The 25,778-nt window shown below is 38.7% G+C and overlaps 1 protein-coding gene across 6 annotated transcripts in view; it reads left to right on the forward strand.

Moving 5' to 3' along the window:
* The window catches only part of RAD18 (RAD18 E3 ubiquitin protein ligase), a 110,580-nt gene that overhangs the window by 14,007 nt on the left and 70,795 nt on the right, over nt 1–25,778 (forward strand). For all 6 annotated transcript variants that reach the window (XR_005795661.1, XR_005795663.1, XR_005795662.1 and 3 more), the window contains exons 3-7: nt 5,486–5,547; nt 8,008–8,078; nt 19,254–19,591; nt 20,912–21,011; nt 24,215–24,399. Coding sequence is in view for 3 of the 6 variants with exons in the window: in XM_040492091.1 (XP_040348025.1) it covers nt 5,486–5,547; nt 8,008–8,078; nt 19,254–19,591; nt 20,912–21,011; nt 24,215–24,399 (756 nt within the window). In the remaining 3 variants the exon portion in view is untranslated. The remainder of the gene's footprint in view (nt 1–5,485; nt 5,548–8,007; nt 8,079–19,253; nt 19,592–20,911; nt 21,012–24,214; nt 24,400–25,778) is intronic.

The raw sequence follows: 25,778 nt of genomic DNA on the forward strand, positions 1-25,778 counted from the left end.
TGGAAGATGCTCAAGATATTTCCTCTTAGATGAAGTCATTGGCTTGTAGACACTGTTAGGTTACCACTATTTTAAAGATGGATCAGGAATCATTTTTATTTTTCTTTTGTAGATTTTGACTAATAAAATTAATTGAAACTTGTATTAGAATAAAAAGCAATTTAATTTCTATATACTTTTTCAGTGAAATATGACATGTTCCATTTGCTGATCTTTGCTAAATTAAAAGGCAGTATAAGATTGCTTTAGGCAAATATGTATTTGTTTTTCTTCTCTTACGTTCTTTTTTTTTTTAATTTTTTTTTAATGTTTATTTATTTTTGAGAGAGACAGAGACAGAATGCGAGTGGGTTGGGACAGAGAGAGAGGGAGAACCAGAATCTGAAACAGGCTCCAGGCTCTGAGCTGTCAGCACAGAGCCCAACGCAGGGCTCAAACTCACAAGCTGCAAGATCATGACCTGAGCTGAAGTCGGACGCTCAACCAACTGAGCCACCCGGACGCCCCCTTCTCTTACATTCTTATGAGGCACCACTGTGGAACAAGACGGGAGAAAAGTGGTAGCGTATGTATGGATGGGACAAACAGTTAGGCAGAGCCACATATATGACAGGCTGGAGTGCTGCTTGTCAGGAGGGATAGTATTCTCTTACCAGCTAGCTGGTCACTTAGCCCTAGAACCGGAGGCAGAGGCAAGCTTTCTCAGCTGTCCAGGACCTCCTATTACTTTCAAACTGGGGACTGGATTTTCTGCTTTTACTGGACACTCAAGAACTATTTTTGAAATGGTTCATTTTCTCATACAGTCCTTAAGATCACACACACAAATGATTGGTTTAACTATTAGAAATTTGCTTTTTACTATTGGAATGCTAGGATCTTTTGATATTTGAGAGCTAGCAGTTTGCTGTGTCTTGTTTGAGATTAGAAAGCCTCCTCCCCCAAGGCTGGAGTGTTTCTGTGAAGCTACCCTTCACGTCACTCTTTTATTCTACCCTCCTCCACCCTGTCCACAGAGCTCAGAGTTGGGTTTTGGGAGAAAAACAAACTTCATAGGTGATTTAAATAAAGCCACCGAGGTATACATGGCTCAGAGCTCTTCACCTGCTCTACTTTGATTGGAATATGATGGTTGCCTACTAGAGAATACATTATGCTGGCCTACATTTCAGCACTACATATTTAGTAGTAAACTAGTAGACTGAAATTAAGCCAGTGGCTTCATCTGCTTTGGACCTGTGTCTGGTTCTCCATATATGAAAACTAAACACATAACAAGATTATGAAGAAGAGAAAACAGTAGCCTCTTTATACATACTGTGGTACATGTGATCCTATTAATTAATGCTTATTTGTATTATATAGGTATATATAATAGATATATTTTATAAACAAATTATACATGTTTTAAATAACTAATAATATGTTAAGAGCATGGGTTCTGGTTCTTGCCTTTGCCACTTATTAGCTTAGTGATGTTGGGCAAATTGGCTGAGTCCTGTGCTGCATTTTACTTACTATAAAATAGAACTGCTCTTAATACCAGCCTCATGGGTGCTGTAAGGATCAGAAGAGTTAATACATATAACATGCTTAAAACAGGTCACATAGTAAGTGCACAGTGTTAGGTTAAACCATGTGAAATTGCCAATATTTGTTGTTTTTTGACTTACCCCAAAATGGCAATTTTATATACTTAAATGCAATAGCAATATGTTCTAATTTTTAAAACATACTTGTTGAACAATCAGAATCACATATTATGGATGCAGTTTACTGTCTAAAATCCATTGAATCAATATTGATGAGGGTAGGGCCTGGGAAACTAAATGGAAACCAACAATAATCTCTCCGAGTGACTAAGATGAGCTGGCAAGTTTAGGAATTCTTGATTTACAGTATTGCTCAGGAGATTTTTTTTTTTATACTGTGAAGAGAATAACATTGATAGTGAAGAGAATGAATCTGCAGAGGAATTTTGCCTCGGAATAAATCAGAACTCATGTCTCACTTCTGTCTGATTTAGGTGATATTTAGATTGGATGTTAGACTGTAGAGTTGATGCTGGAATGAATTAAGACTTTTGGGACTGGTGTATTTTAGGATGAATGTATTTTGTGTAAGAGAAGGGCATAGACTTTCATGGGGCAGGGAGCAGAATGTGTCCCTCCCAGAATTCCTAAGCCCTAACCCCCAGTGGGATTGTATTTGGGAGATCATCAGGTTTTGCTGCAGCCATGAAGGTGGGCCCCCAGTGATGGTGTTAGTGCCCTTGTAAGCAGAGACATTTAGCTTGCTCTCTTGAGCAAGCAAACTCTCTTGAGCTCTCTTGAGATTGTCTCAAGTGCAAGTGATTTTTTTCTTCAGCTGTATCTGATCTACTCAGGAGTCCATCAGAGACATTCTTCATTTTGTTACAATGTTTTTCTTTATAGGGGCGCCTGGGTGGTGCAGTTGGTTGGGCGTCCGACTTCAGCCAGGTCACGATCTCACGGTCCGTGAGTTCGAGCCCCGCGTCAGGCTCTGGGCTGATGGCTCGGAGCCTGGAGCCTGTTTCCGATTTTGTGTCTCCCTCTCTCTCTGCCCTTCCCCCGTTCATGCTCTGTCTCTCTGTCCCAAAAATAAATAAACGTTGAAAAAAAAATTAAAAAAAAACAATGTTTTTCTTTATATTTTAAAAAATGTTTATTTATTTTTGAGAGGGAGAGACAGAGCACAGTATACTCTCCTGCACTTGAACTGGGAAGGGGCACAGAGAGAGGGAGACAAAAGATCCCAAATGGGTCCTGCACTGACAGCACAGAGGTCGATGCAGGGCTTGAACTCACGAACCATGAGATCATGACCTAAGCTGAAGTCAAATGCTTAACTGACTGAGCCACCCAGGTACCCCTGTTACAATTTTTTTTTTTTTTTAATCTCTAGCATTTCTTTTTGTTTTAAAAAAAAAATTTTTTTTTAACATTTATTTATTTTTGAGACAGAGAGAGACAGAGCATGAACAGGGGAGGGGCAGAGAGAGAGGGAGACACAGAATCTGAAACAGGCTCCAGGCTCTGAGCTGTCAGCACAGAGCCGGACGTGGGGCTCGAACTCACGGACTGTGAGATCATGACCTGAGCCGAAGTCGGCCGCTTAACCGACTGAGCCACCCAGGCGCCCCTGTAGCATTTCTTTTTGATTCTTTCTTAGAATTTCTATTTCTCTGCTTATATAACCCATCTGTTCTTCCATGTTGTCAGCTTTGTTCAGTTGTTTGGAATTCCTGGTCTGTTAATTCCAGCTTTCGTGCCATATTTGGCTATCATTCTCATGCTTGCAGTTTCTTCAAACTATGTCTTTTACTTTTTAGTATGCCTTGTAGTTTTTTCCTAATAGCCTATCATGATGTACTAGGTAAATGGAACTGTATTAAATAGACCTTTAGTAATGTGGCAGTGAGATGTTGGGGCAGTGCAGTGTTCTGCAGTTCTACGATCATGTCTTCTTTTAAAAGTGAGACTGTGCCCTGGACTGTGAATATCACAAGTGCTTCTCAGTTTGCTCTTCCCCTTGGGTGGGACAGTATAACTAGAGGTAGCTGAAGTCGCTTGTTTCCTTTCCTTGAGGTCAACTGGGCTCTGATAATATCCCAGAAGACTTGGATCTGGTAAAGCACTTTCTTTTGAGGTCAGGCCTTGTTAAGAAGAACAGAGTGCTCTGATGTATTGCAAATGTTTACTTTCTCCCCACTGCCTGCAGAAGGGCAAGGGGATTTTTCTGATTGTCCCTTTGAATACCGGGTAGAACCCTTGGAGCTGAAATTCATTTAGGTGTGAGGCCCATCCTATGTCTTGGTCCCCCTGGAGTTTTTAAATTAAAAAAAAATTTTTTTTTAATGTTTATTTATTTTTGAGAGAACACAAGCAGGGGAGGGGCAGAGAGAGAGAGAGGGGGAGGCACAGAATCGGAAACAGGTTCCAGGCTCTGAGCTGTCAGCATAGAGCCCTACATGGGGCTCAAACCAAGAACCGTGAGATTGTGACCTGAGCCTAAGTCAGACGCCCAATGAACTGAGCCACCCAGGTGCCCCCCCCCCCCCCCGGAGTTTTAACACTCAGACTCTTCCCTCCTGAGTTTCTAGTGACTTGCCAGTTATATAGTTTGGGTTTTCCTATCCCTGCACTGGTTCTAGCAGAGTGTCTTTCTGTGGTTCTTGTGGAGATTTCTGCTCTGGTGAGTTGTGGTTCTTGGTGTCCAGCCTATCTGTCAACAGTTTGGGAGCAGCAGTTAGTCCTTTAAGCTCACTTCTCTGATGGAGCTTCTAGGAAGCGTTGATTTTTCAGTCTGTTCAGCTTTTTATTTGTTGTTAGATGGAGGTGGAGTGATGACTTCCAAGCTCCTCACCTGTAAACCTGGAAACTGGAATTCTCCCTTTATCCGTCTTTGCTTCCCCAAAGAACTTAACCCATTGCCTGTTTTATCTTCTAACATGCTCTTTCGTTTTTCTTCCTGGGTGCTCTTGCTGAGGTTGCCGCGAGTTCTTCGTTTCCTGGATATCTATACCTGAACTCATACTGTCTCTTCCTCTTTAAACCGAATCCTTTTTAGTAAGGCCCCTTCACTAAGCTGAATTTGCGGTGATAGCAAATTAGCTACTATTAAGGTACCATTCTATTTAGTCACATTTTTTTCCTTTGAAAGATCATTTTACATTGCCTTAGATGTGAAGAATTTAGTTAATGCCAATTTCCTGCTTAAATCCTTAGGATTTATTACAATGAATTGCACTGAAATTGCCTCATTACTTTGTTAGCTCCTTAAGGTCAAGAACCTTTCCTTGTATATTCTTTTCTTAGTGCTTGCCATGAAATGCTTGTTATTTGTGAGATGATCGACATCATGTATAGAGTTAGGTTGTAGAAATCCCTATTTGATAACCTAGGTGTATATTTTTTTTTATAAAAAAACATTAAAAAACATTTTTTTTAAGAGGGAGAGAGCTCAAGCAGGAGAGAGTGCTGAAGGGAGAGAGAGGAGAGAGAGAACCTTTAGCAGGCTGCATGGAGCCTGGTGCAGGACTAGACCCCACGACCCTAGTATCATGACCTGAGCCAAAATCAAGAGTCCAATGTTCATATGACTGAGCCAAACAGGCTTAAAATGTTTACATATCTTATTTCAAAATTTATATTTCAGAACATTAGACATAGGGATATCTGACATATTTAGACAGTATCCATTCCAGGTCTTACATGGAATTGTGATATCCTAGGGACTCATGATTATTATTATTTGATATTTTTCCCTCTCCTAAAAATGCTGTTTCATCACATTTGCAAGTATGCTCAGGTAGAGTAGAAGTGTTAGAATTTTGAAATTATAGTGATAGTATTTTAGATGATGGAAATATTCTAGGACTTAAGTCAGATTTTGTTAGAAGTCAAATTACTATATTATTAATATAGCCTAACTAATTTATTATGTTGCATTTGTTTTTTTTCAGACTGTTCTCTCTGTATAAGAAAATTTCTATCGTATAAAACACAATGTCCAACTTGTTGTGTGGTAAGTTTTCCTTTCCTGTTTTTTCTTGGAAACTTAATTGGTACAAATATTTCTGTGTGACATACACACAAAAGCCCAAGGGAAAAGGTGTAATTATTCAGTTAGGCTACATAAAAGACATTTTCAGAAAGGCCTCTAAAATACGTATATGGATGCTGGGAGAACTGGACAGCAACATGCAGAAGGATGAAACTAGACCACTTTCTTACACCATTCACAAAAAAAACTCAAAATGGATAAAGGACCTGAATGTGAGACAGGAAACCATCAAAACCCTAGAGGAGAAAGCAGGAAAAAACCTCCCTGACCTTAGCTTACAGCAGTTTCTTAACACATCCTCAAGGGCAAGGGAATTAAAAGCAAAAATGAACTATTGGGACCTCATGAAGATAAAATGCTTCTGCACAGCAAAGGAAACAACCAACAAAACTAAAAGACAACAATGGAATGGGAAAAAATATTTGCAAATGACATATCAGACAAAGGGCTAGTATCCAAAGTCTATAAAGAGCTCACCAAACTCCACACCCAAAAAACAAATAATCCAGTGAAGAAAGGGGCAGAAAACATGAATAGACACTTCTCTAAAGAAGACATCCAGATGGCCAACAGGCACATGAAAAGATGCTCAATGTTGCTCCTCATCAGGGAAATACAAATCAAAACCACACTCAGATATCACCTCATGCCAGTCAGAGTGGCTAAAACGAACAACTCAGGAGACTATAGATGCTGGCGAGGATGTGGAGAAACGGGAACCCTCTTGCACTGTTGGTGGGAATGCAAACTGGTGCAGCCACTCTGGAAAACAGTGTGGAGGTTCCTCAAAAAATTAAAAATAGACCTACCCTATGACCCAGCAGTAGCACTGCTAGGAATTTACCCAAGGGATACAGGAGTACTGATGCATAGGGGCACTTGTACCCCAATGTTTATAGCAGCACTCTCAACAATAGCCAAAGTATGGAAAGAGCCTAAATGTCCATCAACTGACGAAAGGATAAAGAAATTGTGGTTTATATACACAATGGAATACTATGTGGCAATGAGAAAGAATGAAATATGGCCTTTTGTAGCAATGTGGATGGAACTGGAGAGTGTTACATTAGGTGAAATAAGTCTTACAGAGAAAGACAGATACCATATGTTTTCACTCTTATGTGGATCCTAAGAAACTTAACAGAAGTCTATGGGGGAGGGGAAGGAAAAAAAAAAAAGGCTAGAGAGAGAGAAAGCCAAACTCTTAAAAACTGAGAACAAACTGAGGGTTGATGGGGGGTGGGAGGGAGGGGAGGGTGGGTGATGGGTATTGAGGAGGGCACCTTTTGGGATGAGCACTGGGTGTTGTAGGGAAACCAATTTGACATTAAATTTCATATTAAAAAAATACATATATGGAGAAATGGGCTTTGTTCAATTTTTCCTAAAGATTTCTGATAACCTAAATGTATTTTTGGAAGTCGAAACTGATTTTAAGATCAGGAGGTAGCACTCTTTAAATCTCGTGACCTATGTTTTTGTGGCTTCTCATGTTTTGTAATTTTTCACCTTGAGCTGAAGGTCTGATGGAAGGATTATTCATTTGTATAGGATTAGGGTTTAGTATTTGTGTGGAGGGAAAAGATTCATGACCATTGGGCTGAACCTGGCCTGACTGGTCCCTTACCTCTTTCCCAAACCAGACCTTCAGGGGAAACAATAGGAAATTTGTTGTTAGAGTTTGTGAAACCTTTCAGGTAGGTGCAAAGGTAGGTAAAAAGGTCAAGTAAACATAAATAGGAAGAAAGAAAGAAGAAGAGACAGTGAGGTCTAACAAGAAGGACTCTGGGCCTGATTGAAGGGTTTGGCTTCTACCTTGGCACCTCTGTTAGGTACATGGTGTTAGGAGGTCACTGAACTTCTCTCAGCTGTTTCCCTACGTAAAAAATGGTGCAGTTTGGCTCCCAAGTTTAATCTCTTTGCAACTTGCCATTGTCAAGATGGTATCATCAGGGAGATAAGCTGCATACCGTTCATGCTAAATAACTACAAGATCTGTAGTTTTCCTGTTGCATTCCTGAACACCAATCTTGTTTTTAAACCCTCTTTGAACACCTAATGCCGCTCCCCGTGTAGTCACTTAAAAAGAGCATCTCTGTTCTGCTTTTTAGGGGAAATTCTTGGGATGGCATTTTGAATAAGGATTCTTGCTCATATTAGGTTTTATCTTAGTACAGAGCATATACGATTTTACTAGAGGCTGTGGAGATCTTTTATCAGACTTCCAGTCAGCAGATGCTGATTCACTGTTTTAAAATTCCATATTAGTATGAGATAAATGAACTTTATTTTGAGGCTTTCCTGGAAGACTTAGTGGGATGGGGAGTCTCGGGAGGATAGGTCATGCATTTTCAAAACAAGATTATGACAAGTTATTTTATTGTTTGTGACCTTTTTCCATCTGCTGTTTTTCCTTTCTAGACAGTCACAGAGCCGGATCTAAAAAATAACCGCGTATTAGATGAACTGGTAAAAAGCTTGAATTTTGCACGGTATGATTTAATTTTGTGACTAACCCCTAACTGCTCTGGCCTTTGATATGAGTTCCCTCTTTACTTTGTGCACTTTTGGGGATTAGGGAATGCAGGGTTGCATATTTTGGAGTAAAAGAAGGGAAGCGACAACAGTCATTAATCACTCATGGACAGTCTAATGGTAATAATATTTTCTTCCTTTACTTAACAGAAAGTCTCCTGTCATGAAAAACAGAAGTTAAAAATGCAGATTTGAGTACTTACTTTTGGGTATTACCAAAGATACCCAAAAGTATTTTATTTTTCCTGTCCTACCCCTAGAATCATCCATTTTCCCAAGGAGCCCTGGTTCCTTTTATTGGAGAATGGTATTTAGAATCAGGATCTGGAGCTAGGTATGGTCACTGTTCCTGAGATGTCATTGTTTCTAAGCCCTCTCATTGGACAGAGCTGGGTAGCATATGCACGTATACATATGTGTGTACTAACCCATGTATACATGCGTATCTATAATCGTTTCTGTGTCTGTTATATATTAACCCATTAATTCTTAATCTGATTTATTCAGCATGTATGAGATGGTGTGCTGTGTGAAATAGGTAATTGTTGGTACTTTATACAGCTCAGAAATGTAGCTTTACTTCTTAGCTGTCAGATGTATGATGGTGAAAGTGAGTTTTGTCACCCCGAAGGATTATTCAAAGGCATATTTTACCAAACAGTATCTTGAAATTCAATTTTTAGTTTTGATCATGGAAGTCAATCAGAAATTTTCATTACGGACACACGACTTCTTAGCTGTTGGGACAGTTTTGATGGTACATTACATTCATTCTAAAAATGTAGAGAGATTTCTTCCAATAGAATTGCACATTTATTTCATTGAGTTGTGTCCTGAGAATTACAAGATTTAGTACTCTGAACTCGCCTAATATTACTTTCTAGAAATTGGCTTGGTTAGTCATTTCTGTAAAAAAGTCATAAAATGGTGATATTTCCTAGATTAAGAAACGCTGAGATTCTCTGATTCTCATAATTACAGTGTGGTGTTTTTCTTATTTTAAAGTCTTTCACCAGTTAGATTTTCAACGTTTATTTATTTTTGGGACAGAGAGAGACAGAGCATGAACGGGGGAGGGGCAGAGAGAGAGGGAGACACAGAATCGGAAACAGGCTCCAGGCTCTGAGCCATCAGCCCAGAGCCCGACGCGGGGCTCGAACTCCGGGACCGCGAGATCGTGACCTGGCTGAAGTCGGACGCTTAACCGACTGCGCCACCCAGGCGCCCCTCACCAGTTAGATTTTGAAGTCCATGAAAAAGGGTGGAGCCATGTCTTTAGAAAGGAATTTATTAGCTGTTTGATTTTCCCTGAGACAGTAAAATTATACCCCGAGGCTTATTTTTTTTTCCTAGCTGGTTCTGAAAGCATAATAATTTCACTGCTAGGAGAAAGGGAGTGTCACAAAGCAAGTATCTGTTTGTTGAAGGGAAGTGATCGGTGTCTTTGGGTTCATGGACCTTTGGTAACTGAAAGGGAGGCCTTGGGATAATTGAACTCTCCCCTTTCCCGCTTCCTCCCAAAAGGAATAGGCTTTTTAATTATTCATTATAGTGGGTGTGGTGAGAAGCATTCTTTGTGGATTTGGGATGGATTTTATCATTTGTTTCTCCCTGTTTGCCTTGAAATTACCTTATGATGAACATTTCTTGGACATTTGTCATATCTAATGTGCTGTGGTACTTCGTTTGCAAAAGTAGTAGAGATGAAATTCAAGCTAATCACTTCCAGTACTTGTTTGATATCTGGTTTGAGATTGATGAGGGAAGTCAGGCAACAACAGATGTTGGCGAGGATGTGGAGAAAGAAGATCTCTTTTGCATTGTTGGTGGCAATGCACTCTGGAAAACATTATGGAGGTTCCTCAAAAAACTAAAAATAGAACTACCCTATGACCCAGCAATTGCACTGCTAGGCATTTATCCACAGGATACAGGTGTGCTGTTTCGAGGGAACACATGCATCCCCATGTTTATAACAGCACTATCAACAATAGCCAAAGTATGGAAAGAGTACAAATATCCATCGATGGATGAATGGATAAAGAAGATGTGGTATATATATACAATGGAGTGTTACTCGTCAATCAAAAGAATGAAATCTTACCATTTGCAACTACGTGGATGGAACTGGAGGATATTATGCTAAGTGAAATTAGTCAGAGGAAGACAAAAATCATATGACTTCTCTCATATGAGGACTTTAAGAGACAAAACAGATGAACATGAGGGAAGGGAAATAAAAATAAGATAAAAACAGGGAGGGGGACAAAACAGAAGAGATTCAAATATGGAGAACAAACTGAGGGTTGCTGGAGGGGTTGTGAGAGGGGGGATGGGCTAAATGGGTAAGGGGCATTAAGGAATCTACTCCTGAAATCATTGTTGCACTATATGGTAACTAATTTGGATGTAAATTTTAAAAAATAAAAAATAAAATTAAAAAAAAAGATAGATGAGGGAAGAAGTTAATCTTCTAAGGTTTTTGTATTGTTTGTATATTTTTTTTCTTTCTCATTGGTCAGTGCCATTTTAAGACATAATGGTTTAAAATTTTTTAATGTTCTAAATTGAAATAAAAGAGTGTTGGAAATAGTTCCAGAGGTTTTCAGACAAAATACTGACATTCACAGCTTACATTTTCTTCTAACTCTAGCCATTTATTTTCAAAGAACATGAGTATTTTTCTTGACTCAGTTTTATTTAAAATAATGTGCTTAAAAATGTGTTGAACAAAATTTAATCAGAATATTTTTGTCTAAGTGGAGCATCATTCTTGACCTAAGTAAGAAAATACTGTTTCAGTATTTTTGTGTAGCAGCCAGTCTACATCTGTATCATTTTTACAAACTGAGAGTGGAAAGCATCATTTACTACTTGGGTTTATCCTATCCCCATCAAGGTACTTTTTCTCCAGGTACTTACTCCATGTTTAAGAATTCAGACATTTTAGATGATAATTGTAATAGATCATTCCTTAGCATCTTAGGAGAGTGTGTAGAATATAATTTTGATTTTTTTCTTACAGTATAGTTTAAAGCATACTGACTTTGGATTTAGGCAGAACTGGGTTCTCTAGCTGTGATCTGTGATCAAAATATTAAACCTCTTTGGCCTCTGTTCCACATCTGAAAAGTGGTAATAATATTATTGACACTTTTAGGGATTGTTGTAAGGGTTGGAAATGAAGAGTTCTACTAGAAGATACCCAGCATAATACCTGGAGCAAAGGAACCTAAAAAAAGATTTCTGTCATTATTATCATATATATTTTACGCATGTTTGTATCATCTTCCCTTATATTATATATTGATGCCCTAAGATGCTAATAAGAATTTGTTCTTTGGTGGGCCTCTGCCTGTTTCACCAAACGGTCCTAGACTGCTGTTACATGTTTTGGATCAGAACAGCATTTGTGGGGACTTTTGCTAGATAATGAAGTCCGTGGACTTGACCACATGGGTTTCAGGACTGCCCTGAGTTTCTCTTTGGTGTCTACCCAGAGACCTGTTTTGCTTCTTGATTCTTGGCCACATTCTGAAGAGGTAGAGTTCTTGTGTAGTTAACAAATGGGCAAGATTGTCCTGTACTTGATGGAGTCACAATTATTCTGAAAGTCCATACTTTACCCCCAAAAATCTGAGTATCTATGATAAGTGCTGTTAGGTATTATAATACCAACTGACTTTAAATTAAATTTATAGGAATGGTGGAAATGAAAGAGAAAATTACCAATTCAGTTTAAGTATCCTTTTTAGAATTAATATTTTCACATGGCCCCTATTAAGCTGTGTGAATTGTAGCAGTCTAGTGGTTTTAAATCCCATGTGTCCATTCATGGCTTCCAAATTTACATCTTCAAGTAGATCTCACCCCAAAACTTCAGGCTACCATATACCACTGCTTACCTCATATCTCTGCTTGAACCTCTTAAAAGCAACTCTCAACTCTCTGGGCTGCCTGCCATCCCCCACTCCAAATCTCCTGCCCCCACAGTCTTTCTTCCCTCATTAAATGGCAGCTCTGTCCTTTCATTTGCCCAGGCCCCAAACCCTGGAGTCCTCCTTGACCCTTCTCTTTCACACTTAACTCTGTCATTCCATCAGTTAATCCTCCTGGCCCTGTTATTAACATGTTTCCTGAATCTGACAGCTTTTCATCACCGTGCCAGCATTATCCTGGCAAGCCAGCGTCAGCCTGTATTACTTTGATCACTTCTAGTGGTCTCCTATTCCTGCTTTTGCCCTCTGATAGTCCTTCTGAGGCCAGCAACCAAAGTGTCACTTTAAAACAAAAAGTCACAGGGGCGTCTGGGTAGCTCAGTCGGTTAAGCATCTGACTTCATTCCAGGTCACGATCTCACAGTTCATGAGTTCAAGCCCCGCGTCAGACTCTGTGCTGATGCCTCAGAGCCTGGAGCCTGCTTCAGATTCTGTGTCTCCCTCTCTCTCTGCCCCTCCCCTGCTCGTGCTCACACTCTGTCTCTGTCAAAAATAAATAAATAAATAAAAATCAGGTCGTACTTAATATCGTCTGGAGGGGGTGTCCCATCTCATTTGGAAGAGCAGCCTGAGTCCTGTCAGTGGCAATCCTCTGGTCCCTACAGAACAGGGTCTCTTGCCGACTTCATGTCCCACTTCTCTTTCCCTTGTTTATTCTGCTCCAGGCGCACTGGCCTTCTTGCTATTTCTCCAATGTGTCAATCATACTCTGACCCTAGAGGCTTTGTACTTACTGTTATTTCTAGGGGAAACACTGTTTCCCCAGAGAGCCACATGGGTTAGTCCTTCAGTTTGTTCGGGCTCTGTGTTTTCATAGGGCACCTTCTCAGTGAGGCTTTCTGTGACCATCCTGTAAAGAGTGCCAATCTCTTCGCCTCCTCATGCACGGCTTCACTGGCTTTGTTTTTTTCCCATGGCACTTTCATATATGTTGTGTGCATTCTAGTATCTCTTCCCTTACTGTAGTGTAAGCTTCATGAGGACTGAGACGATTTTGTTCTCTGTTATATTTCCACTGCCGAAACTACCCCCTAAGTAGCGGGCACATGAAGAAGTTAATGAGTTTCAGTTTTGGCACGGGGCGTAATTTTATCATCGCGGTAGTGGAGCTGTACTGCTTGCTGCAGGTACAGTCATGCCTCGTTTTACTGCACTTTGCTTTGCTGAACTTCCCAGGTGTTTAATTTTTTACAAACTGAAGGTTTTTGGCCACCCTGCATTGAGCAGGTCTTATCAGTGCCATTTTTCCAACAGCATTTGCTCACTTCATGTCTCTGTGTCACATTTTGGTGATTCTTAAAATATTTTGAACTTTTTCATCATTATTTTATTTGTTGTGGTGATACTATGATAATTGTTTTGGGGTGTCACAAACTGCAGCCTTATACGCCCATGAATTTAATTTTAATTGATAAATGATACACGTGTACTGCCTGTTCCACTCACAGGCCATTTCTCTGCCTCTCTCCCTCTCCTCGGGTCTCCCTATTCCGCGAGACACAACAGTATTTAAATTAGGCCAATTAATAACCCTGCAGGACGTCTAAGTGTTCAAGGGAGAAGAGTCACATGTCTCATTTTAAATCAAAAATAAGAAACGATTCAGCTTAGTGAGGAAGGCATGTTGAAAGCTGAGATAGGCTGGAAGCTAGCCCTCTTGTGCCAAATGGCCAAGTTCTTGAAGTGCTGCTTCAGTGAACACACAAATAGTAAGAAACAAACAACCTTATTGCTGATATGGAGAAGGTTTTAGTGGTCTGGGAAGATGATCAAACTGGCCACAACATTCCCTTAAACCAAAGCCTGATCCAGAGCAAGGCCCTAACTCTTCACTTCTGTGAAGGCTGAGGGAGGTGAGGAAGCCGCAGAAGAAACGTCTGAAGCTAGTGGAGATTGGTTCACAAGGTTTAAGGAAAGAAGCTGTCTCCATTACATAAGAGTATAAGGTAAAGCAGCAAGTGCTGATGTAGAACCTGCAGTGAGTTATCCGGAAGTTCTAGCGGAGCTCGTTAATGAAGGTGACTGCGCTAAACAATAGATTTTCAATGTGGATGAAACAGCTTTCTATTGGAAGAAGACGCCATCTAGAACTTTCATAACTAGAGAGAAGTCAGTGCCTGGCTTCAAAACCTCAAAGGACAGGCTGCCTCTCTTGTTGGGAGCTAATGCCGCTCGTGACTTGAGGGTGAAGCCAGTGTTCATTTAGCCTGTGGATTGTCCCAGGGCCCTTAAGAATTATGCTACATATACTCTGCCTGTGCTCTGTAAATGGAACCACAAAGCCTGGACGATAGCACATCTGTTTATAGCATGGTTTACTGAATAGTTTAAGCCCACCGTTGGGAAATGTTGCTCAAGAAAAAAAGATTCTTTGAAAATGTTACTGTTCATTGGCAGTGTACCTGGTTACCTATAGGGCTGTGATGGAGATGTACGAGATTAATGTTGTTTTCATGCCTGCTCACGCAGCATCTATTCTGCAGCCCGTGGATCAAGGAGTGATTTCAACTTTCAAGTCTTATTATTTAAGAAATACTTTTTGTAAGGCTGTAGCTGCTGTAGATAGTGATTGCTTTGATGGATCTGGGCAAAGTCTGTTGAAAACCTCCTGGAAAGGATTCACCATTTTAGATGCCATTAACGACATTCTTAATTCATTGGAAGAGGTCAAAAATACCAGCAGGAACAGAAGTTTGGGAGAAGCTGATCCCGACCCTCATGGATGACTTTGAGGGGTTCACCAATTCTGTGGAGGAAGTAACTGCAGATGTGGTGGAAACAGCAAGAGAACTAGAATCAGAAGTGGAGCCTGATGATGGGACTGAATTGATGTAATGTCGTGATAAAACATAAATGGATGATCAGAGCAAGTGGTTTCTTGAGATGGAATCTACTCCTGGTGGAGATGCTGTGAAGATTGTTGAAATTAAAAAAAAAGACTACTGCCATTCTGTGGCCTTTGATTTCCATGTAAATATTAGAATGAATATACTGTTTCCACCCCCAAAAAAGTTGCTTTTATTTTGATTGGCATTGCATTGAATCTATAAATAAATATGGGGAAAATGGGCATGTTAACCTTGTTGAGTTTTCTAGTGCATGTACCCAGGGTATTTATTTATTTAGGCTTTTTAAAAATTTTCCGCAGCAAATTTGGTAGTTTTCAAGACATAAGTTTTACACATTTTTGTTAAATTTATTCCTAGGTATTTAATATTTTTGATGATATTTCAAGTGGTATTTATTTAAAAATTTTATTTTCCATTTGCTAATACATAGGCATGACATTAATTTTTGTTTAACAGATATTATGTCCAGGGATCTTGTAGAAATTCACTTACTCTAGTTGCTTGTAGAGTCTTTGGATTTTTTATAAACATAATCATGTCACTTGCAAATAAAGTTTTCTTTCCCATTTTGTGTGTGTGTGTGTGTGTGTGTGTGTGTGTGCCTTATCACAAAAGCTATGGCCTCCAGTATAATTTGAACAGAGATGGTGGCAGTAGACATCCTTGTCTGGTTTTCACTCTCAGGGAAAGATGTTCAAGCTGTAATAATAGCTATAGTTTTTTTTGAAAGTATCTTTTTTCAGATTAAGAAAGTTTCCTTCTGTTCCTAGTTTTCTAAGTGTTTTTGTTATGAATGGGTATTAGATTTTATCAAATGCTTTTTCTACATTTATTGTAATGATTGTATAATTTTTCTCCTTAAATTTGCTAATGTGGTGAATTACATTGATTTTTCAAATAACAAACCAACCTTGTATTCCTGAAATAAGTCTCATTTGGTCATGATGCATTATATGTTGTTATTTATCTCTAGATTTTATTTGTTAATGTTTCATTTATGATTTTTGTGTTTATATTTATGAGATATTATTGGATTATAATTTTATTTTCCTACAATGTGCTTGTCAGATTTTGTTATCAAGGTTATGCTGGCTTTAATATGAATTGGGAAACATTCTTTTTTTATTTTCTGGATAACTTGGTGTACCATTGATATTATTTCTTCTATAAATATTTGGTAGAATTTACCAGCAAAACTGTCTGGGCTTGGGGTTTTCTTTGTAAGAGGGCTCATTATTTGTCATTACAAAAAAATTTGTAATATTTTTTATTTGTTAATTACATCACTTTGATTAATTGGATTGGTTCACATCTTCTGTATTCTTACTGATTTTTGTCCATTTTGTTAGTTAGAAAGGTATGTTTAGATTTATACACACTGTTATTTAAACCAACCATTATTGTGAATGGACTGTTTCTCCTTTTAGTTCGTTCAGTTTTTGCTTTATACATTTTGAAGCTATACTACTAAGTGAATATAATTTATGATTTTTTAAATGTTTATTTTTGAGAGAGAGAGTGAGAGAGCATGCACACTAGTGGGGAAGTGGCAGAGAGAGAAGGGGACAGAGGGCCCAAAACAGGTTCCATGTTGTCAGCACAGAACCTGACACATGGCTCGAACTCATGAACCTTGAGATCCTGACCTGAGTTGAAACCAAGAGTCGGCTGCTTAACTGGTTAAGCCATCCGGGAGCCCCTATAATTTATGATATTTATGCTTTGAATTAAATTGACCATTTTGTCAAAATGAGATGTCCCTCTTTCTCTCTCATGATACTTTTTGCCTTAATGTTGTCTGTTGTTAATGTTACCATATCAGCTTTCTTTTCATTAATATTTTCCTGGTACTTCTCTTCCTATCCTTTTATTTGCAACCTTCCTGGGTCTTTATATAAAGTATTTTTTCAAATAGTGTATAGCTGTATCTTATTTTTAATCTAGTCTGACCATCTTTGTCTTTCAGTATTTACCCATTACATTTAATGTGATTACAGTTTAGCATGTTACCTTTGTTTTCTTTCTCCATTTGTTTCTTTGTAAAAAAAATTATTTATTTCTGCCCATTCTTTATGATATTGAAAGTATTTTTATTGTTTCCTTTGTTAGTTTTTACATTATATCTCTTAGTGTCACTCTTTTAAGTCCTTACTGAAGAAATGACAAAATATGTCCTAATAATAGTGTACCATAGATTAGTATTTTCATCATGTCCTGAACAGTGCAAGAACTTTACAGTATTTTTATATTATTTCTCTTTTTTAAAACTATGTTTTTGTATGTATTTTACTTACATGTTTGCTGTAAATCCCACAAGACATTGTTAGTGTTGTTGAAAACAGTTTTGTTTTGACCCACATATTTACCTTTTGTGGAGCTGCTGATTATTTTTTTTTTTAATTTTTTTTTAACATTTACTTATTTATTTATTTTTTAATTTTTTTTTTCCAACGTTTATTTATTTTTGGGACAGAGAGAGACAGAGCATGAACGGGCGAGGGGCAGAGAGAGAGGGAGACACAGAATCGGAAACAGGCTCCAGGCTCTGAGCCATCAGCCCAGAGCCCGACGCGGGGCTCGAACTCACGGACCGCGAGATCGTGACCTGGCTGAAGTCGGACGCTGAACTGACTGTGCCACCCAGGCGCCCCTAACATTTATTTATTTTTAAGAGAAGAGGCAGAGTGTGAGCAGGGGAGGGGCAGAGAGAGAGAGGGAGACACAGATCTGAAGCAGGCTCCAGGCTCTGAGCTGTCAGCACAGAGCCCGATGCATGGCTCGAACTCAGAGACTGCGAGATTATGACCTGATCCGAAGTCAGACACCTAACCGACTGAGCCACCCAGGCGCCCCTGGAGCTGCTGATTCTTACTGACATTTTTATACCTCCCTCTAGAATCATTTTCCTTAAGCTGAAGAACATTTTTGTACTACCTCCTTGTCTGCCAGTGAGGAATTCTCTTAGCTTTTCTTAGCTTGAGAATGTATTTTGCTTTTACTTCAGAACTATGCCCAGGTTTTATTTTCTTTGTTTTATCCTTTTGGGGATGAATTTTAATTCCCTCTAACACTACACTATCTTTTTACTCATTTGTGTGTTTTTTCATCGTTTTTCTTTAATATATTCATTGTAGTTATCTTGAAGTCTTTATAATGCTACTGTTTGGACCACTTCTGGATCTGCTTCCATTGACTATTTTGTCTTTTGATTATATGTGTTTTGAACATTGTTGATGAAATGTTATAGAGGCTGCGAATTATCCTCCTTTGAAAGATGTTGGGTTCTGTTCTGGTTCCAGCTCTTCACTTTTATTCTGCCGGGGCCTTGTTTAGTTCTTTGTTGGATTTGGCCTACTTCAGTTTTATTTATTTTTCCTAAGGTGTGGCCTTTGTGGGGTTTCAACTGAATGTCTAGGATCTTTATAAGATCTCTACAATTGGGGCTCAACTTCCAACAACTTGTCAGCAGCTTTGGGAATCTCAGTTTCCCAGCATCTGCTTCCTACTAGGTCGCTTTGTGCTTTTGTCTTATGCTTTTGCAGCCATGGAGATGATCAGGAGTGGATGAGAATTTCTATGCAGATTTTTGGTGTTCTCTTTCTGTGGCTACCCGCTGTCCACCACCCTGTCCCTCCAATTCTAGCCATCTTTGCCCAGAACTCTGATCTCTGTTTCCACTCCCAGAAGATGCTTCCAGGGAAGTTCTTGGGGGCAGTGGTGGGTCACCTCATGTTTTTCTTCTCTTTCATTGACTGCAAGCTTGTGTTGACTATAGTTCATGCTATCAACAGTTGTTTTATATGTTTTGTCCAGATTCTAAAGTTATGTATGGTTAGAGAGTAAGTCTTATACCAGGGATTCTCCAAGGCTAGATTCTGAAGTATCTCTTTTCCTTTATAAAAGATTAACTGCATTAAAATATTTATTTATGTATGTATGTGTGCGTGTGCATGAGTGGGGGAGGGGCAGAGAGGGAGGGAGAGAGAAGATCCCAAGCAGGCTCCGTGCTGCCAGCACAGAGCCTGATGCGGAGCTCATTCCCACAGACTGTGAGATTAGGACCTGAGTCAGATGTCTAACACCCTGAACCCCCCAAGTGCCCCAAAGATTAACTGCTTTTTAAATCAGGTTTATTGCTTTGAAGAAATGCTGGTTTGGTTGTCATTATGGAATAAGTTCTGTGTTTCACGGAAGCAAGTGTTAATTGGGAAAACGGGTTATGTCAGTTAACTTACTAAGTATAACTTGACGTCTTAGTTACCTATTGTGTTTTTGGTGCTTCAAGGAATCAATTGCTGCAGTTTGCCTTAGAGTCACCACCCATATCTCCTGCTTCCTCCTCTTCAAAGAACCTTGCTGCCAAAGTACACACTCCGGTGGCCTTCAGACATTCTTTAAAGCAAGGAAGCAAATTAATGGAGAATTTCTTGATTAGAGAAACTGGTGGTTCTACATCAGAGTTGTCGATAAAAGAGAATGAAAGCAAAGTCATCCCTCAAAAAGAGGTGAGCACTTCTTCAAAGACCAAAGAGGCACCTTCTGTAGAAAAGACAGCTCCACGTTCCTTAGTGGCTAATGTTCCTGAGACACCCTCTACGTCAACTTTGAAACAGGCTGCCAAAGGTAGGAAATTATTTTCATATATGTGTTTTCTTACTCAATGGAAATCTTTTCATCCCACATGACATAAGAATAAATCAGCATCTTGAGGCGGGAAGGCATGGGAAAGGGCAAACCAGATTTCACATTTTAACATTCTCTGAAATTGATGTAGGCAGTGCTGCAAGATATTTTTGTACTCTTTCTCTCTCATAGAATGGGAATTGAGGCTGATTGCTGGAAAAATGAAGCAGTTTTAATTAGCTCGTATTTTAACTATGGCAGTTGGTGTCTATTTTTCAGCTTTTAATTTCCCCCCTCATCTTTCATATCAATTCCATTTTAATCTTAAAGAGCTCCTTTTGTCTTATTATACCACTGCTTGAACACTTCCAAGCTGTTACGACTGGTGTTTATAGCCACAGACAATTTGACCCCTCATCTAGCTGTCTGATCTTATTTCTTATTTTTCCCTCTCAAAAATCCTTCTATACTAGCCCAGCTGATCTCCCCATTATTTCTTGAATATACCCAGAGATTGGAAAAACTACAAGCTGCAGGCCAAATTTGGCTTGACACCAATTTTTGTAAATAAAGGTTCACTGGAAAATATCCACCCCCCTTCTGTTAATGAAGCTTTCATGCTCATGAAAGAGTTTAGTAGTTGTAACAGAGACCATCTGGCCTACAGAGCCTACAATCTCTACTACCTGGTCCTTCACTAAAAATGTTTGCTGACCCTTGTTTTACCTTTCTAGACTTTATCCAGATCCTAACCGTTCTTCTGTTGTGTCAGATAATACTGGCCTCTCCCATCACTGAAGTGGCAGAGCACTTGCCTTCTGGACTATTTTGTGTACAGTTTGCTTTTTTGATGATGAATGGCTCAGTTTGTTTAACCTATTATTTCCATGTCTTTTCTTGCCTGTGAAGTTCAGAGCACCTTTTAGGCAGAAATTAGGTCTTAACACATCTTTGGTATGCCCACATCACATACAGTGCAGGGCAATGAGTGGTTATTAAACTTAGGTTGAAATTAGCATATGAGTACTCAAGAGTTTAAATTTTGTAAGGATAGGTGAATTTTAAGTGCATTTCCTGACAAATCTTTGATCAGTGTATCAATTGACCATTCTTGTTGTAGTGTTTTTAGCTAATAGTTAAAAGTCTGTCCTACCTCTATTGCCCTGAGGGGCCCTTCTTTTTCTCTTTTGCTTTTCTAAGTGCATGTTAAGGTTGGAATTCTATTTTTTTCTATTAATTGCTGAAAGATGTCAGGTTATATGTTATTTTTGCCCTTTCCATAAATAATAAAATCTTTCTTTCTCTTTTTAAAAAATACAGTGGATTGTCCTGTTTGTGGGGTTAATATTCCAGAAAATCACATTAATAAGCACTTAGACAGCTGTTTAACACGTGAGGAGAAGAAGGAAAGCCTCAGAAGGTAAGGAAGTTAAGTATAACCATTGACCTACTTTAGCAAGGTACTTCTTATGCTTTGTGAACTATTCCACCAGCTCTTCCCTTCTGTCTCCTTTGCTCTGAGGGTTATTTCCCATAAGCCATAAGAATCTGGTGACCTTGATGGAACTGGAGGGTATTATGCTAAGTGAAATTAGTCAGAGAAAGACAGAAATCATATGACTTCACTCATATGAGGACTTTAAGAGACAAAACAGATGAACATAAGGGAAGGGCAACAAGAATAATTTGGGAAGGGGAACAAAACCGAAGAGACTCATAAATATGGAGAGCAAACTGAGGGTTACAGGAGGGGTTGTGGGAGGGGGGATGAGCTAAATGGGTAAGGGGCACTAAGGAGTCTACTCCTGAAATCATTGTTGGACTATATGCTAACTAATTTGGATGTAAATTTAAAAAGATAAAAAAATAAAACAAGTTAATAATTAAAAAAAAAAGAATCTGGTGGCCTTCATTCTCCTTAGAAATGTTTCTTCTTGGGGCACTTGGCTGGTTCAATTGGTAGACCATGTGACTCTCAATCTCAGGGTTGTGAGCTCAGGCCCCATGTTGGGCATGGAGCCTGTTTGGAAAAAAGAAAGAAAGAAAGAGAAGAAAGAAAAGAAATGTTTCTTCCTGAGGAATAAGTTTTGAGTATAGAAGCTGAGCATTTTCTCCTTGAATAGTGAGGAATCAGCATCGGTCCTCTTGTTTGGACTGCTCTTTTTCTAGATGCATCTGCCATATTTCTTCTAATACATTTAGTTACGTCAATTTATCTAAGACCTGCTCATCCATATGTAATTAAGTTCAAGTTCCAACAGTGGTCCCACACCTTGTTCCATATTGTATGTTGTCCTGCCATTTGCTCTGTCTTGCAGTTTAGAAGCACTGCATATTGTATCTCTCTTAAGGAAGGATTCACTGCACCGGTGAGTGTATTGAAGGCTCTGAGAAGTTCTGTATCGAAGGTAGTTGTTGGAATTTGTGTAATCCAGCAATTACTACATTTATTTGACTGCAAAACCTTTTTGTCCTCATAACTCGTATCTTGCAAAACTAGTGTTTGTGAAGGTACACTTAGGGAAGCATTGAGCTCTGTTTCTCTTTAGTTACATCCTGATCCTGGGGTCTGGTCACATAAGAGAGACTGTGACATTTGAAATATTTTATCCACAACACCCTGAGGGGCCGTTTTCTCGATAGGGGTGACAACTCTCCACCCGTTCCATGTAGAATCGTATCAGAATTGATTCAAAGAATACTCTTCCTTTTGATGCCTTCAGATTCTGAGGACCCTTAAATGCATTACTTTCACTAAATGATGAAAGAAGGGTCAGTGTTATCTTCATGTTTTGGGCATCATCTGTCAGTCTTCATATTTAAAAATTTCTTGATAGAAGTTGTTGATTCCTGCTCTTGCATTTCATTGTAAATGCCTGTGAACAGCACAGTTTTCCATTCGAATTTCACAGGCATAAGTTTAATAACCTAGTCTTGCTAAGCCAAAATGTTTTAGATGCAGACTTAATGAACTGTCCCTCATAATGTGCATGTGCAAACTCCTACAAAATGTTTTAGGTCTCGCTAACTACTGTGATTTTTATTTAGCCGTGATCTTATCCTGTAGAGCCCCCTGGGTAATTTTCAGAAAACTGTAATCTGTTGAGAGTCTGCAAGTCTTTGTGCAGTTAAATAGTGATCTCTGGCTTTTAGACTTTATTGATAGAGCATAAAAGAAACAATTTAGCTAGGGAGTGGTGCTGTAGGTTTATAGAAAAATGTTTGATTGTTTTCAGTCTCCATTTATTCAACTGTGCCATTTCTCTCAGTATAGTCTTTAGGCCATTTGCATCAGATTTACCCTGTGGAAGCTTATTAAAATAGACTTTAGGTCTCCACTTCAGAAGTGGGTGGTATGGAGATGTGACCAAGAATCTGCAGTTTAATAAGCTCTCCTGGTAGTTCCAAGATTCGCTACAGTTTGGGTAGCATGGCCTTGAAGGCAAACTAGTTATATGTAAGTCCTTTGTGAAATCTTGTTTTTTGGATAAACCTTTTACTTTCAAGGGCTTATTAGTTTCTACCGGAGACTTTGGCATTTTCATTTGGAAATTATGGGAATTGTAATGACTACTTTGAATGCGTATTTATTAAGTACCTAATCGCCATGGTGTTGAGCCAAGCAGTGTACTCAGAGTCAGATTATAATTGTATTAAATAGATTAAAACTCACTCACTAAGGGTCCCTTTTATAAAATTGTCTCAAGTCATTGATACCCTTAGCTTGATTTCTATTCCATCTTAAGAAATAATGTTTATTAATTCCTTTTTTGGATGGAGCAGAAGAAAGTCATTTGATAGGGCTTTGTTATATTACATTGCAGCTTAGTGCTTGTCACTGTATTAATTATATAAGTAGAATGAAGAGCCAGGTGGTGGTTTTGCTAATACACTTGTAATGCCTTATATATTTGTTACTGTAATTAATTGAAGTTAAAGATAACAGAACCCTCAGTATTTTTTGCAGTTGTTTTCAATCGTGTTCTTTGAAGATGCTGCCATAAGAATACTATCTACCTGTTGGCTTTCTGACTTCTTTTTTCATTGGCAGTAATGAATTGGGTAAAGCTAAGGGGGTGGGGGTAGTTTTGATTGTGGATTAGAATTTTTTCTCAAGAAGTTATATTCTTAAATCTGTCGTTTAAATCTCCATAGTGTTTATACTCTGATCATCTGAGGTAACTGTTTTTTATAGCTTTTGCCTGGAAACTATGGATGCATTTTAGGGCAAACATGTTTTAAAGCATTGGAGAATTGAGTAAGTCTATGTAAGTGTGATTCTAAGTGAAGTTCTTACAGCAATTAGTGCATAGGCCTTCCATGGGCATCCCAGGTCTGCATCCTTAGGCCTGACCTCCTTATGAGACCTACGTTCCTCTGAGTTTGGCTGCCATGTGGACCCTGGTATCTGAATGTGCTGTCAGCACCTCAGATACATCATATCCAACACTATCACCTTTATTTGCAAATTGGATCCTTCTTCTCTTTCTCACTTTTATCTTAATGGTTCCACTGCTCTCCCAGTCACACTGGTACTCTGTCAAGGCAAATTACTGTTTTATGTGAAGAGATTTTGATAATTCAGAGTAACCCTTAGTGATTTCATTTTTTCCCTCTTTTCAGTTCTGTTCACAAAAGGAAGCCTCTGCCCAAAACTGTGTATAACTTGCTCTCAGATCGCGACTTAAAGAAAAAGCTAAAACAGCATGGATTATCTATTCAAGGAAGTAAACAACAGCTCATTAAAAGGCACCAAGAATTTGTACACATGTACAATGCCCAGTGTGATGCTTTGCACCCTAAATCAGGTAAGCTAGTAAAGCAATGAGTTCTTCTTTTCTCTGGATAAAGCAGTTTGTGTAGCTCAGGGATTATAAACCGTAGAAAAGAAACATTAATAAGTATAATTTTGATAGTAGATGAGACATGCAAATGTATTCCTTCAAAAGGTATCTAGAATACGCTCTGATAAGCCAGCTTTTCTCTCAGCCTCTTAGTCCCTATTCCCATCTCAGAGGCAACCCCTGCTGCCTGTTTCTTATGTATATCTTTCCAGAGATAGTGCAGGATGAAGACTTGATCTAGAGAGCTGGGTTATAATCCCAGTTTTGTAGCTTTACGACTGGGGGACTATGGGCAAGCTACTTACTATCTCAGTTTTCTCATCCATAAAATAAGGATTATGATACTGTGTGCTATCTAGTGTTTTTAAAGGAAATAAATGAAAAGTGCATGGCATTGTATCATAGCAAGTAGTTAGCACTCAACAAATGTTACCATTATGATTATAAATTATACACAAACATATGTCGTTGACTATTGTTTTGTAAAAATGTTAGTACTATATACACACTGTTTAATGGTTTGTCCTTTTCATTTAATCACACACATGTTTTGGAGTTCTTTGAATTATTAGCATATATAGAATTGCCTAATTTTTTAAAAACTGAAGTACAGTATGCAAACAGAAAAGTATACAAATGGTATTGTTTAGTGAATTATCACAGAGTAAATTTCACAAAGGGAAAATACCTTTGTAACTACTTTTCAGATAAGAACCAGCATCCCCAAAGCCCCTGTGCTCCCACCTCCAATCACTCCTGCCTTCATTTGCACAAATGACCAGCACCTTGACTTCTAACACCAGAGATTATTCGTTTTGCTTGTTTTTCCTATATTTTGTCTTTATGTAAATGGAATAATAAATAGCTTATGTATTCTTTGCAGTGTGGCTTTATTTGTGCAGAATTATATTTAGAAGATTCATCTATGTTTTTGTGTACAGTTGTGATCTTTTCATTTTTGTTGCTATAGAGTATTCCATTGTATATCACACTGTTTATCCATTCAGTGGTTGATGGACATTTGGATTTGTCTACTCTTTGGCTCTTAAGAATAATGTTGCTGTCTCTTTTACGTGTCTTAGTGCACATAGGCACACATACTTGTTGAATATATATATATCTAGGAGTGAAATTATTGATATATTTGTGCAGCTGCTTAGCTTTCATGGATAATGTAGCCAAAAACTCAGTGCCAGGGTACATTTTTTTTTTCCTTATTTAATTTCTTTTTTTTCTTCTTCCTCTTGTTTTTGTTCCTACCAGTGCACACTTTCATTAGGAGGGTCTGAGAGTTCCAGTTTTTTCACATCCTTGGCAACATCAGTATTGTCAGTTTTCTTTTT

Source organism: Herpailurus yagouaroundi, unplaced genomic scaffold (genome assembly GCF_014898765.1).
Source record: "Herpailurus yagouaroundi ecotype Mexico unplaced genomic scaffold, PumYag 183, whole genome shotgun sequence".
Taxonomy (NCBI): Eukaryota; Metazoa; Chordata; class Mammalia; order Carnivora; family Felidae; genus Herpailurus; species Herpailurus yagouaroundi.